At 41.1% G+C, this 16,045-nt stretch overlaps 1 protein-coding gene across 21 annotated transcripts in view; it reads right to left on the bottom strand.

The window, feature by feature from the left end:
- Window positions 1-16,045, bottom strand: part of CPVL (carboxypeptidase vitellogenic like) — a 267,444-nt gene that overhangs the window by 52,189 nt on the left and 199,210 nt on the right. For 18 of the 21 annotated variants that reach the window (XM_058446134.1, XM_058446133.1, XM_058446124.1 and 15 more), the window contains one exon: window positions 11,822-12,075. The exons of 2 other annotated variants lie outside the window; for them this stretch is intronic. In XM_058446134.1, coding sequence (XP_058302117.1) covers window positions 11,965-12,075 — 111 coding nt within the window. In that variant the 3' untranslated portion in view covers window positions 11,822-11,964. Of the gene's footprint in view, window positions 1-2,032; window positions 2,150-11,821; window positions 12,076-16,045 lie in introns of those variants that run through there. One more of the 21 variants, XM_058446165.1, reaches the window with a different exon arrangement.

Raw genomic sequence — 16,045 nt, 5'->3', positions numbered from 1 at the left:
TGTGGGAAGAAGGATAAGAAATCATGTCTATATTCCTAGATGACTACCATCCTACAATCCCACCCACCCATCCCTCAGTTTCCATCTTCAGCCCCATCACACAGGACCCTCTCATTCGGGAAAGTTCTAACCTAGAACATCCCCATTGCTCCAGGGAAAGAGGAAAGAAGAACAGAAGAAGCAGGAGGAGGAGAGAGAGGGAGGGTGGAAGGAAGTACTTCTGTCTTTGCAAGTGGTTTAGATGTTCTGAGTGGTGCCAGTTGAGACACAGCTGCTTTTGTCCTCAGACATCCTCCCACCTGGGCACCTGGGCGCTGTTCTCCATCTGATGCTAATCATCTCCACCAAACTGTGGGTTGTTTGTTGGTGGTGATTATGGAGTTTGTTTTTTTCCCTTATATTTCCCATTAATTTTGTCCTGGCTTAGGTTTGTGTTCCTTCCGGTAATACAAGTCTTGAATAAATTCATTTGTTGCTTATGGGCAAAAGCAAATCTAACACAGCCAAAGACATCTTCAGACCTTAAGAATGTTGGTTCACCTGTAAAATTTGCATCTACTCCAAGAACACTTAACAGAGCCCTCCCTTTTGGCTGTGAACATGTCCCTTCCACTTCTGGGGCTAAGAGGACACCTCAGAACAGGTCCCACAGCTTCTCCAGAAAGAGCTATGCCCAAAGCAGATGGAAGGATAGGAGGCTGCATCAGAGAAGAGTGCAGACTTGCTGTCTGATTTCTATTAAGTTCTTTCTGATTTTTTTTTTAAACCCAGGCACATGTTTATTTTCATAGTCAAAGAGTTGTAATCTTGGACATTGAAAATAAATACATTTTATGTATTTTAATTTATGGCTGTACTCTTAGGTAATTTTACTTGGTTCGAGCTCTGTTTCATTATTTTACAAAATGGTCTGGCTCCTTTAAGAAGCCACAAGTTGTAGACATTGAATCAAGCTGAGTCATTCATCCAGAGAGAGAATTAGGAACAGCTGGGGGCGGCCACTAGCAGTAAAAGCAGAGGCCTGAGAGGAACAAAATGCCTCTCTAGGAAATGTTCCAATACTTCAACCCCAAACAGAGAGGGGAAAATCTCACAGGCACCATCTTGCTAATGATGGCAAATCCCTGAGAATTGTGAAGCAAGGATGTTCCTGGGCCAGAGAACAGACTCTGGCACCCTGCAGCCAGGGGCCAGGAGGGGACGTGTGGGCCAGCACACCGCCACAGGATCTTGGTCTTCAAAGGGTTTGGTGGCCCGTGGGTCTCCTTTTCTATAAAATTCAGGGCCACTGAGCACCCTCTGTGACCCTTGAAAGGGTCAATTGCCTCATGACCTCTTTGCCCCAGTTGTTGGAGCCAGTTAGAGAGAAACTGAATTTCAGTGAGTTAAAGGATGATATTAAAAGTTGCAGTATGATTAAATGAAGACAACAGGACATGGTATTGTCTCCGGTGTGGAAAAAATAGAATCTGCAAATAATAAAAGACTAGACGAATAATAATACTGTGGTTATATCTGGGCTATGGGCATTTCGGCCATTTTTATGTTCTGTGTATTTATTTATATTTTTATATGTTATGTCTTACTTCTCGGTGTGGCATAAATATCCACATTTGGCCCATCCCTTTTTCAGGCAGTATTTTCTAAGCACATTCTGTGTGCCTGGCACTCTGCTGGGGAAGCAAAGGAAGCAAGTCCCAAGGCTTTACCTTGAGCTGCCACCTTCCATGGCACTGAAATCACCAAGCTCTCCCTGGGGTGGCTGAGCTTCTCTTCTCAGGGCCTGGGCCCCTTGCTGGTCCTCAGTGCGGGTCGTGGACTCTGCCCAATACAAGTGAGATTCGTGGCTGCCCTTCGCTCCAGCCCTGCTCAGATATCAGCTGTCTGGAAGGCCTTTCCTGGCCCCTCCGTGGATCACACTCTCACCTCCCATCAGGCTTTACTCTCCTTACCCTGCTGAGATTTTCATTATAGCACTTAGCAATATGTCTTTCTGTATGTGTGTAGATATGTATGCATGTTGAACACTGACCTCTCATGGGAATGCACTGTCTTTGAGGAAGGGTCTTCAGTCTTGCTCATTGCTGTATCTCCACCACCCAGAACAGTAGCGCGCTAAGTCTTGTTGACTTGAAGTCGGGTGCTCTTCCTCAAGGGGAAAAGTTGTATTATGTGTACTTGAATATATAGAGAATGAATCCTGATCCACAAATGCAGGTGATAAGAAATGTAGTTTCTATTTCCTACAGTGATATTTTTAAAATTATGAGTTCCCACTCTGCTGGCAGAGTGGAAAATTTCAGAGGGTCCTCTGCCAATCAGGCCATCACATTGTGCCTGTACCCAAAGTCCCTTCATGCCTGGTGGCCTTCTGCTGCTTCTGGGCAAGGCTGAAAACCTCCGTACGTGTGGCTGCCCCTCCCCAGCTCCTCCACCTGGAAGCTCTTCCTCTCCTGGCTCTGGCCCAGACCTGGCCCCTGCCAGGAAGAAGAACCTGCCGAATTTGCTCCTTGCCTCAGCTAGGTTGGAATTACCTTTTAGTCTGACAATTCTTGCCTGTTTTTCCAAGCCATTCTGTTTCCTCAAACCCAATCCTCCCCTTGGACTCTGGCTTTTTAGAAGACAAAAGCCAGAAATGCTCCCAGGGTCCTTCTGCATCTCATCCTGCTGTGCACCTCCCTAAAGCAAGGACACGGGGTCAGCTATACCTGCTCAAAAGGGGAATGAAGAAGGAAAACGTCAGTAACTCTGACTAAAGGCAGAAATGTGCTTTCTTGGAGTAAGACAGAGGATGCACAGAAGAACATGATTATAAGCAGGGAGTGGGTAAAGAGAACAGGGAAGGGGGGAGGCTTACTGGCTCTCTTATGCTTTTGAGTTGGGTCTCGAAGGCTGGGCAGGATTTCATTTGACAGAGCACGCTGAACAGAAAGGCAGGAGCAGAAAGAAAATAGAGGTGGTGTTTGCATGAAGGTAAATAATCTCATCTGACTGGACACATTTGAACAGTGAGAAAATAAACCAAAAAAAGTAGGCTGGAGTCAGTTTGTGGCAGGCCTTCAAAGCCCAGGGTGTTTTGACATCAACTTAAGTAGTTGGCAGCCATTGAGTCAGAGAGTGAGTTGATTAGACTGCTGCATTACAAAATGAAATAGCAACGCTGTCTAGGATGGATTAATGGCTGGGACTGGTGAAAGACTAGAGCAGGGAGACCTTTCAGTAGGTTGTGCAATCATCTAGAAACTGGAAGGAAAAGGAGGAATGAGCTACAAAAGATACCGCTGAAGTAAAGTAAACAGACTTTGGCCACTGGGTGAATGTAAAAGAAGGACAAGAGAAAGCTGTTGATGGTAAGAATGTGGATGTTCTCGCAGACCAGGGAAAACGAAGGGAAGCTGCTGGTTTGCGGGAGGATGAGCAGGCTGGTCATGTTGAATCTGAGTTTCCATCAGGACAGCTGGAGCTATGGGCAGGGAGCTCAGAAGAGAAGGCAGGACTTTCCCTGTGATAAGGAGAGAACATGGGTCATGATGCTGTGGGAGTATGTGGTGGTGAAAAAGGAAAATCGAGGGATATGGTGTTGGTTGCTTTGATCTTCTCAGTAAGGTAGGAGACAAGGCCATTCGCTGAGATAAGGGAAGCCACACTGCGTCATCTTGGAGTTGGAGAGTGGACACGGTTTGAAACAGCTGCACCAGTGAACAAAAAAGGTGTCGATTACTGAGGAACAAATGTGTAGACCTGTGCAACCTCAAGTGTTCTCTCCCATTAATACAGAATCCTTTTATGGTGGTTTAATAAAATCTGTCCAGGCAGATGTGAGAAGAAATAGCCTTTAAATCACATTATCTAGTTTGAGGCATGTATTATGTTTTATACTCTCTGATTTCTGGTAGATAGTTCTCTCTTTCTTATTGTTATGCCATTTATTAGCAATTTGTCTGTTTTATAAATTTATCAAGATGCTAGAATCCCTCAGCATGGTACACATGGAAACGTAGCAACCAGTCATTGCCAGCTCTCATGGTATGTTTCCCAGTGTCGAACTTCTGTCCCCCGAGATGCTTGTCATCACCTGCTGTCTACTCCAAATGCCAAGTTGTTTTCTTCACTTGGTGGTTTTGGGCAGAGAGGGAGAAATGGCTCATCACAAAGACCAGCAGCACCTTGGGCTTCAAAGGTGGGGGTTACACCTGCACCTGGGGCTAGGGAGATAGGGGCAAGCCTAACATTCATCTCTCTTTCTGGGGTGGTACCAAATGTTGCCACTGGTGGTTCAAGAACTCATCCCATTTCACCTCCTTTTGGTCCTTTCCAAGGCTTCCCACACCTTCCTTATCTCTTTGTATTCTCATCTCTGTTTTCATTTTATGGTACCTGCTGTTGGGGATCTCAGGATTTGTTTGGAGTGAGAAGTAGGGGAGAATAACACAAACCTCTCTGCATTCTTAGCCTTACTAGCATTTTCTTTACTAAAAGACAACTCCATTGGAGTTGTTGGCACTGGTAGTTTTAAGCCACCTGATTTCACTTTACATAACTGAGTATGTCCTAATCACACAGGATTACTGAATTGTTTCCCTCTTCCTTTAATGCTTCTACATTGAAAATGTGACTATCAACTCTTTTTTTTTTACTCTACTCCAGCCCAAGAAGAGAAAAACATTCCACGGAAGGGTAGGAAATGGCAGAAAATTTGGAACCGGGGCTCAGAATCGCATGCTTCCCGGGATGGTGCACCTTTCTCTTCTGACTGTCCAGTGAGGGAAAAATGTGATCTAGAAGCAAAGCCACATGGAGCTTGGTTTGCTTATGAGGCCAAAACAGAATTGCATTTCTCATTCCTTAAGAAACTAGAACTCTTAAGGAATTGTTCTGAGGCTCTAGCCTGACAAATATTAACATTTTTCGGGGACAGAGGAGCTCATTTGAGGGAACCGTGACTGATGAGAGAGTCCTTTTCCTCTGCCCTAACAAGGAAGACACATTCTAGTGGAATTTTACCCTGAACAAACTACCTCATTGGAGCAAACAAAATCCACCTTCATCCAGTCCCAGATCCACTTCCATTTTCCAGGGCAACATCGCTCCAAACCTTTTTTGATAGAATCTACTTTTTTTTTTTTTTTTTAACTTGTGTTTATTTTTGCCCCAAAGCCTTTGGCGTTGTCCTCCAGTGAGTCACACTATGGAACCATTTCAAAATGTCCTCCTTAAAGAATGTTTCTCTTCCCAGGGGAGATGGGAAATTGGTCAATGACAGCATGTTCTGGCATGTCACCGTGCAACGTGTGAGGATTTTAGTAAGGAAATGCCATTTCACACGCCACCAAGGCCGCTTGATGGATGGGCTTGCAGGGAGACAGCCTTCTAGATCTTTCCTGGCTCTACAGAGACAAGATAGGAAAACTAAAGCATGGCCATTAGGGGTTTCTTCCAATCAGTGTAATAAGGGAATCAGTCCTTCTACTCTCCCATGACAGAAGTTTAGGGCAGTCATTTGCAAATTCAGATTTTGCAACCAAATAATTAAATCATCATGGGATGGAAGACAAAAATAAGAGGAGAGAAGGCAGATACTGGCGTGTTTGGAGGCTTATCAGGCTCCAGCACAGTAATGCTGATGCCCAGGCCTGTACCAGTGATATTCTCTTCCCCTGGAAGGTCTCCCGTCTCACCCCCACTCCTTGGTTTGGAGGAATTAGTCATCCTCTGTCCTCTGTTCTCAAAGCACTTTGGACCTTCATCTATTAAAGTAGGTGGCACACTGGGATTATTTATGCAGTGGTCACCAGCCTTCCCTTCATAAGCATCTGTCCCCATTTAGAGAATCTCAGCGGCAGAGGAGTTGGATAGATTTGTCTTCATATCTTCAGCACCCAGAGCAGGTCTTCAAGAAGATTAACATGGCACATCCTGCTGTAAGATGGAAGCGTGACTGAGCCAGGAGTCCGGGGCAATTTCTGTTCCTGGTGCTGAGTGTCTAGATTTTCCTATTCTTATCACACAACATCCCCATGTACTCGCAGGTCTCTCAGGCACTTCTTTTGCTCCCTTTGACTCATGTATGAAAATTTAAAGTATCATCAAACATTACTAGGTATACATGTGAATTTTGATTGTGAACATTCATTGGGAAATTACCAGAGTGTATTCCTACTGCATGTCAAAATGTAGACTGGCTTTAATGTTTTTACTGAACTTTGATATCTGCATATGGTGGATGTTTTCTGGCTCCCGGCTGCCCAACATCCAGGCGCCCTTTCTTCTAGTGACAATGCCCTGGGTTTGTTTTGTTTTGATTTTTTGGTGGTGGGCAATTGTCTCTCCCCCATTGGGTGCAGTCCTGATGACACTGAGTTCAAGGTGGCCCACCCTCCCTCCCCAGCATGAGAGGAGTTTTCAGTGGCTGCCACTGGCTGTGGTGTGGGATTGGTGAGAGGAAGCTTTTATGTTTGAGTTTTTTGCAATGAACAGCTCTTTCTTTTGCAATTTGAAAATTAAAGATTTAAGAAAAAGATTAACATTTGCCCAAAAGACCTGACTAGATGCAGTGAAGTTTCCTGTGAATCTGTGTGAGCGGCAGCCGCAGCCCTGGCTTGCTGTCCTCACACACACAGCACCCACGGGAATGCAGACGGCCCGCGTCATACTCCTGAAGTTGCCAAAAATCCCTTTAAAATGATTGAGCAGATGTCTTTTCTTGGGTTTGAGCGGATATAAATCACAGCAGTCTGCTTTTAATTCCTAGGCTCGGTGTCTTAGGGGCAACAAAATCAATCCCTTTCAGGTTGGTTTTCTGAATGTTTTTTAAATCTTCAGAATTTTAATAATAACTAACTGCTACAATATGCAAGAAAAAGTAAACACATCTGTGCAGGTAGCTATATTTCACCCCAGGGCACACACTTCCTGTGTGATGGTGGAGTTGAACAGGCGACTCCCAGTCATCTCTGCAGCTGGCCCTGACCACCAGAGGTCAACCTCTCAGGGGCCCAGCATGAAGAATAAAATGGTTTCTGAGCTTAGAGCCAGAGGCTTACATGGCACAAAATGGACACAGCCCAGGCCCATATATCATTAGCAGTAAGTGGGTGGGGAGGGCTGTTATTCACAAGAAGAAACAAAGGGAATGCCTGACTTTCCTCAGGAAATCAGGGTTTAAGTCAAGCAGCTCACCACAAGATCTTAGCCCTCGGTTTCTGGTCTTACCTGTCATATTTTTGGTGGCATTAGAAAAGATAACTTGGGAACTTCACATCAATCAATAATTAAAGCTCTTAGTACTTTCCAGAGAAACACAATTCAAATTTACATTAGCCCCTCTTGGGTCTCCAGAGCGGATACTGCATCAAAAAGTTTCCAATGGTCTGGTTTACACCACTTTCAAAGTAAAGCCCATTAATAATGGCAGTACAGACCCTAACGCCTACCCACTGATAGGCGAGGAAGAGCTGAGGGATCCAGAGCAGGGTGCCTGATGGGAAGAGGATGGGGTTGAACAGAGACCCACTTTGATTCCTGATAGGCTCTGCCATTAGCTGTGGAAACTCAGGGGTGTGTGTGCGTGTGCATGTGTGTGTCTTCCTTTTCTTTCTTTCGTATAAAAGAAAGCATCATATGTTGTTAGATGCCTTGCTTTTTTTTTAAATAACATAACGAAATTGGAACAAAGTTTAAGGCTACTTTTAGACTTTCTGTCATCTCAAACAGTGGTCTCCAAATCTTTTTGCTGTCAACTTTATCATTAAAAAATTACTGAACATACATATATATAACATATATTTAATATATAATATATTCCACTTTGATTAAAATTTCATAATGTAAATATTAATACCACAGTGGCATTATGCTCTATAAATAAATAATTATATATAATATATAATATATTATAAATATATAATTTATATATATAAATTATATGTTTATACATTATAAATATGTTATATAATTATATATAATATATAATTATGTAACATAATAAATTATATAATTATAAGAATTAGATTTATATATTATATATTATATTATAAATATATCATATATAAAATTATTTCATTTATAAAGTATAATCATGCCACTACTGTACTAACAATATTTACATTATGAAATTTTAATCAAAGTGGAAACTGCAAAAGGATAAAGATAAATTTTAAATACTTAATTTTAAAAAATTGTATTTGATTTTTAATGGTAAAAAATGCTTTATAAAATATTACTGTTAATATCTTCGATAGGACCAATGTGTTGAATATGCCTTGTCATTTTCAAAAAGTCTTGGGTTACCCTTTTGTGATATAGCCATTCAAACGTCTGGCTGTACATACAGTTTATTTTAATGCTTGGTTTCAAAGTCCATCAGAGCTGAAAAAGACACTTAACAGAGATATGTAGGTCCAATAGAAGAAATGCCTCACCAGATGAGCTTTACTAATTCCCAAAACTCATTTTTCAGTCTCACCTATTACACAAAGACAATTGTTCAAATTTTCTTTGCTTTTAAGGCTTTTTTAGTTTTGTTTTTGTAATGTGCATATAGTAAGATGGGAACATTTCCAGACATCTGTTTTCAAAAGTCTCTTGCCATCGATTCAATTTCTTTTGAAAAGAAGTTAACTTTCTCACTAATTAATTTCACTAAGTGAAAATATCACTTCTACCTTGAAAAGATGGATTGTGTGTTTACTTTAAAAAACGTATCTGCTAGGCGACATACTAACAATGGCCACTTGCCATGACAGCACGTCTGCAGTGCTTGTCTTTTTGTCAAAGAAAGGATCCAGGACTCAACCTCAGGTTCCAGAACTCCTTTAAGTGCACTATCATGAGATAAGCAGTGTGGTACAGGAGTCCCCCTTGACCATTGGCCATCAAATTGCAGTGTTATAATCATCCTACTCTTTGAAAGGCTTTGTTTTTATGAAACTAATCATATTGATAACATCCTATATCAATGTCAATTGCAATTATTGGCAATACGCTAGACGCAGGACCATGAGAAGATGCTTCAGTGGACCTCCTCCATGTGCCTCTCCCTCTTTGCAGATGTTGTCAGCCTACAGCAATTGCAGTCACATAAGACATCTGACTGTCTCATGTCTGAACTGAGGGAGGGCATCATGAGAATCCAGCATTACATACTAGGAAAGCTTAATTGTGTTCTCATTTTGAAATGAAGCAAATATAGACAGACATTCTAGTATTTTCTCCTTGGACTGTAACAGATTGTCTTGAACATCTATGGAGGGCATGCACTATACTTGGAGAGTCTCTACACAAAGGACTCTCTACAATTAAATCCAAAAACTAGTTTTTCTTTAGTTTCCCTTTCTTCTAAAGTAAAATACTTGCCCGATTCAATCTTCATGTAACTGTATCCTCAAATGAGTTGGGTAGGGATGCCCCTGGAAGGTCTGGCAACTTGTGCCCCCACCGCCACCTCAGCGCTCCCCACTGGCCTAGTACCTGGGTCAGGGTAATGATAAAAATGAAAACATCTACAATTTCCATGTATTGGGCTATTATCCTGTGCTATTCCCTATGCTAAGTGCTCTGGAAAGATATCAATTCTCTTTATCCACTGTAGCTATGTTCTATAATGTCTATGCAGACAGAATTAGCAAATTCTGAAGTATTGCTTCTAAGGGAAATACAGGTTTAGGTTCCTTCAAGCTTGTGGGTCACAACATTCTTGTCAACTGATTAATACATAACCTTGAGTGTGTTTCTTAGTCACCTTTAAAATGTTGATTCATTAACGTGGAACTCAGGGCCAACAGCACTTTAACTCATGCCTGAAAAAAACAAAATACCTGCTTGTATTTTCTCTGTAAGTCACTTCACAGTCTTCTTGCACACTAGTCAGTACTTCAGCACCGTGCTTGAGGCCATTTTAAACAGCAAAATCAGCCACAAAAAAAGCATTAAAATTCCCAAAAAAATGTGGCACTAAACAGACTTAGAAAAGGACAAATTGGGCTGGGCGTGGTCGTTCACACCTGTAATCTCAGCACTTTGGGAGGCCAAGGTGGGAGGATCACCTGAGATCAGGAGTTCAAGACCAGCCTGACCAACATGGTGAAACCCCATCTCTACAAAAATTAGCTGGGCTTGGTGGCACGCACCTGTAATCCCAGCTACTTGGGAGGCTGAGGCAGGAGAATTGCTTGAGTCCGGGAGGCAGAGGTTGCAGTGAGCCAAGATCATACCACTGCACTCCAGCCTGGGCAACAGAGTGAGACTTCGTCTTAATAAGAAAAAAAAAGACGATTGTTTACAGTATGAAAGCTGAAACAAGAAGGCAGAGTGTCTCCTTCTTTGACCCCATACACTCCTTCTTTGACCACATACACTGGGAATGTGTATGTTGGGCAACTGAAATTTTTTGCCACTCTGTACATGACCTCAAAAGAGCAAGTGTATTGATATTGGGGTTATAAATACATTTTTTAGCAACTAGACTCCATTTGCAAACATAGAATTCTTGAATAATGAGGATCAACTGGGTCATCTCATAGTACCCTTGTAAATAGGTACTACTCTAGTGACATGTGAACCCAAAAGAACCTCAGAAGTCTCCTCTTCTGGCTACCTTCCTTGAATTTTTGGGAGGCTGGTATGGTGAAGTGACTTCTCCTAAAACGTCCAGCACATGTGTGATCCATATGAAACTAAACCCAGGTCTCCCAGCCAGTCAGTGCCCTTTCCAGTACATAGTTATGGGACCAAATACAGCTAATTTAACTTGCAGGTGGGGCTACATGAAAAACTTCTTGCATCCTACCCTGCCCCAGTGTATTCTCTGCAATAATTAAAATCTGCTTTTGATCAGAATATTTGATTTAATGACTTCTAGGACATGGGTACAATGAACAATTTAAAAAGGAAGATCACAAACCTGAATGAAATCAGGCACAAAATGAGAAATTAAAAGAATAAGCTCCATAAAATATTTGCCGCGAGAACAGGCTTTGACTTTTTAAATTTAATTCTCCAGTGAGCCAATTCATAGATGGGTAATATCAGAAGGAAGTGATGTGGAAAAATCCACACGTCTTGTAGAATTTCAAAGAGGTGTGAGCACATGATGCATAAATCGAAAAGATGTGCCAGGATGTGATATTTTAGTTAGAAAACTGCTAATGAATGTATATTTATAAATGTATATATTGATGCCAGCTTATCTTAGTTTTTTTGATATTCTAACAATGATACAAAATTAGGTTGTTCTTTATTTGGGAAAAAGAAGTAGAGAATTTGAAGCCCAAATTAAAATGGCTCTTATAACTAATGTAGCCTGCAGGCTCTTTCAGAAGTGTGTACACCTCAAATTCAAAGAAGGAAAAAGAAAACGAAAAGGCAAAGATTGTTCTCTGCATAAGAGCCTCTGCTTATCAAGAATTGATTCATCATTACTTTTATATATAAGATTTTTATTTCAAAGAATTCTTTTGTTCTAAGACTTTATACATTTGAGAATCTTTTCCCCAAAACTATTATAGCTTCATCCATTTATTTGGGATAATTGAGCTATTCTTATCCAATAATATTTCCAAACACCTTCATATGCATGGCATGCCAAACTTCTGTTATTGGCAGAAAAAGATGTCGTTACAGCTTTGTTTGTTACAACTGCACTTTTCACTTACTCTTAGAAGAAATTAAAAATTCCTATTTAAGACCCTAAAATTTCATTTATACATCTTGTCTCAGTGTCACATCATCCATACCTTTCACACTTTAAGTTAAATAACGTAATTCTTACTCATGTACTCATGTTAATTTTGTAATAAACATCACCCCCCAAAAACAAAAGCTCACTTGTTTCAAGGATAATTTTTATTGATGAAAAAAATCTTGCAGATATGAAAAGATAATTTTCCTATTCCTATGACATTTTCTGTTTTTACGATTTTCTTTTCAGCAATGAAAACCTCTGATGTTCTCTTTTGGGAAGGTAGTTTATCCAACATAAGGATCCCATCCTTTTCCATAAATGAATCTATTAATCATGTCAAAAGCTCTCAGAGGCTGATCATACGGTAAAATATGTCCTCCACCTCGAATAATTACCTTAAAAAGAAAAAGTAAAACAACGGAAATTTAGAGAAATGGATATTCTAAATACATGAAAAGTTTTCATTCAGATTAAACTCTATTTAAAACTCACATGAAATACAGAACATATTCTCCCAATGCATGCCTTTGGACAAGCTGCCTATCTGGCTATTGATGGCTTTAATAATAGGCATGTTAAGGTAGAAAAGTTTTAAAACTTAGTTAATTTTACGCAAAGTTGTGTTCTTTTCTCATGAATGTAAAAATTGAAAGTTATTCCTTGTCTTTTTCCTCTTGAGAGTGATCTGCCTGCTCTCCGCAGTTGGGAGTGCTGCGCTGCAAGTGTTACCTGGGGAGGCCCACCTCCAGCCCTCTACTTCTGGGGTATGTCAGGTCTGCCTGCAATAGGGTGGATTGTCTACTTAATTCCACCCTTCAGTTAGCCAGCCCAATTATCCCTCACACTGAGCCATACCTTCCATCTTAGCCTTTATCAGTAATAAAGGGGAAATTTTGGTTCTCAGAAAAATAAAAAAACCAAAAACATCCTTGACTGAGGCGGGAAGATGACCTGAACCCAGGAATTGGAGGCTGCAGTGAGCTAGGATCATGCCACATGCACTGCACTCCAGCCTGGGTAACAGAATGAGACCCTATCTCTTAAAAAAAAAAAAAAAAAAAAAAAAAAAAAAACGACACTTGAAATAAAAGAAAGTCATGTTTTGAGCAGCATAGAGTTAGAACTTTTTTTTTCTAATATTGGATTATAAAACATTTTAAAACATAGCAAATTCGAAAACATTCATATAGTGACGATTTTGAGTCATGAACTTTCACTTTACTTGCTTTCTCACATAAGGGTGCCTCTATCCATCCCACACCCATCCATTAATCCATCTTATCTTTTTGACACATCTCAAAGTAAAATGGGCACGTAGTGCACTTCCCCAAACACTTCAGCATCACATTATTCGTCAGAGTTCAATATGTGTTTACAGATTTTCTTCTTTTGAGTCAAGTTAAGATACAATGAAATGCACTAGTCTTAAGTGTAGACTCACCAGTTCTGACAAATGCATACACCTATGTAACCCAAGCCCTTGTTGGGTGATATAAAGCATTCCTAAAACATCTCTAATGATGAGATCAAATCAACAAAAGGGGACTTGTGTCTGTACTCGTTAAGCCTCTAGCGTCAGCTAATATTCCAAGTAGAGGGAAATGGGAAGCTGTCATGATTCAATGCCAAAGGGCAAGGACTGACACTGAGGGTTGGGAAGTTACATGCAGGAGAGGTCAGCCTGGCCTGAGATGTCTTGTTCCATATGTGGAGAATGGACAGGAGGTACCAGTGCATGAAGTGAATAAACTTATGCAAAAAGGGCATCACTTTCAGTAACTTCTAGCTGCAGAATCACGATCAGCAATTAAAGGTCACTTTCACAAGGCCCTTCCTAAGAGGCTGGGTTCTTCTACTTGTCTCAATCTGAAGGAAACTGAGGCAGAAAAAGTATATTTGGATAGTACATTTATTATATTGAAAATCTGCCCCTACATCCCAACACCTTCCATCTTACAACCTTGATGTGCAGTAAGTAGGATTAACGCTATTAGATGATATTTACCTTGCAGCTTGCAGCTATACAAGCTGTGCACTGAACAACTACAGGGAGCACCATTCACATGAGCATTGAGATGACTGAGCTATTTGGAATTATTCAGTGGCTTGTCCAAGTCACACAATTGTAAGTAAGATAACTAGCTAGAACCCTGACTTCTGATGCAAACACCAGTGTGGTGTTTTTAATCAAATCCTCGTACTCAATCGTTCCTTACCTTTGAACTGAACTTTGCAGCTTAGTCATGGAACATTTTTATTCACCTCTCAATAGCCCTCTGAGGTTTACTGATGAAAAAATATTGCAGATATAAACAGATAATTTTCTGTATTTTTGTATTTCACATATTACAGTGAGGGAGGCAGATCCCATTTGCAGATGTGGAACCAGACTTAACTCTTTCACATGCAAATGTGAAACTTTTGTGTTTTGCTGCAGTTGATCAATGGTCATTTGTGCCTCACTGCAATGACGGCGAAACCCATCTACCATTTGTGTAGAAGCTTGCAATTGGAAACCCAACATGCCCACTTTTTATCACAAACTGAAAGTAAACGTGTGACAAGAACCCCTTCATAGGACTCTAGAGGGAAACTTTTGCCTCCCCGCAATCCCAGGCTAGACATTTCTTCCTGCAGATTTTCATCCGTATCTTTGGCCCTGGCAGGAATCTGATGAGTGATTTCTGTGCAGCTTCAGCTTAGCTGAGGACACTTAACAAAGTCATATGTGTGACAAAACCCAGCTGCTTCAACTGGAAATGAGTTTGGCAGCAATGGTCCGGAACAGCAATAAATTGAATACCCAAGAGCTAAAGGTCATCCTGCCCCCAGAACCAGTGCTGCAGCTAACAAAGGATAAACAAAGGATAGCACAGTGCTTCACAGCCTGGGCTCAGAAGTCAGAGTGCAGGAGCATGGCGAGAGGCACTGCACGTTGTGTGACCTTGTGCAAGGAACTTAACCTCACTGAGCCTCAGGTTCCTTTACTTTACAACTGGGAAACAAGTATTACCTCGTGGGGTAGTTGTGAGTTGTGTGAGGAGTTAGTGGAATAATGTCCCTGGAATACTTAGCACAGTGCCCGGCCTGGGATGGTCTTCAGTAAATATTGGTCATTTTCATTATTCTTCCAACACTTATCTATATTCAAAATCCAGAATCAAAATGCCTATATCAGGAGGATTGCTTGAGATCAGGAGGATCGCAGGAGTTTGAGGCTGCAGTGAGCTGATTGAACCACTGCACTCCAGCCTGGACAACAAAAGGAGATCCCATCTCTAAATATAAATAAATATATATGTGTATATGCTTATATGAACCTAAACTACTCTAGAACATGGTGTTCCTACATTTTCATAAAAAACCTTGGTTTAAAAAGGTTGTTTAAAACAATGGTTCTTGGCTGGGTGCAGTGGCTCACGCCTGTAATCCCAACACTTTGGGAGGCTGAGGTGGGTGGATCATTTGAGGTCAGGAATTTGAAACCAGCCTGGCCAACATGATGAAACCCTGTCTCTACTAAAAATTAAAAAAAAAAAAAAATTAGCCAGGCATGGTGATGCATGCCTGTAATCCCAACTACTGGGGAGGCTGAGGCACGAGAATCACTTGAACCTGGGAGGCAGAGGTTGCAGTGAGCTAAGATGGCACCACTGCACTCCAGCCTGGGCGGCAGAGTGAGACTCCACCTCAAAAACAAAGAAAAAAACAAAACAATGGCTCTCAAATTTGAACGTGCCTAAAAATACCTGAGCTCATTAAAAGAGATCGTGAGGCATCACCTCCCGACTTTCCAATTCTGAAGGTCCAGGGCAGGGCCTAAGAATTTGCATATCTAACAATTCCAAAGCAATGCTGATGCTGTTGTTCCAACTGCTTGTTGGGAACCACTGTTGAGAATTTTTTCTAGTCTGTGGCAAACCAGGGAATTCTCTGTTTACATGAAGGTAATTTGATTAACACCTACTCATGAATACAAGCAGAAATTTGTTTAATACCTACTCATGACCTCACTTCCTGGGCATCTGCTCTCCTGGAATTTACTCACACACACCTTCCCTGTCCATAATTATCAAGTGGTGAAGGAGAGCTGAAGGGGTCAGGTGTTCTTACTCTTCCTTTCAGTGACCTACCTGACCCTGGTCCAATTTCTGAGCTGCCATGTGTAATGACCCAATGACATTGTAAATTGTGTCATTAATATTGGGGGAAAAGAAAGCTCGTTAAGGGACAAAGTTATTTCACATGCCACAAAAATTCCCAAAGCATATTCTTAAGCAGATTCACATACGGCATTTTACTGATATTAACTTCAAAAATAAATACATTTTTGAGTGTGGAAAAATAAACCACTTTGTCATTTAT

This window comes from Hylobates moloch, unplaced genomic scaffold (assembly GCF_009828535.3).
Source record: "Hylobates moloch isolate HMO894 unplaced genomic scaffold, HMol_V3 SCAFFOLD_1, whole genome shotgun sequence".
NCBI lineage: Eukaryota > Metazoa > Chordata > Mammalia > Primates > Hylobatidae > Hylobates > Hylobates moloch.
The sequence above is the reverse complement of the archived record's forward strand: the minus strand, read 5'-3'. Positions and strand labels throughout refer to the sequence as shown.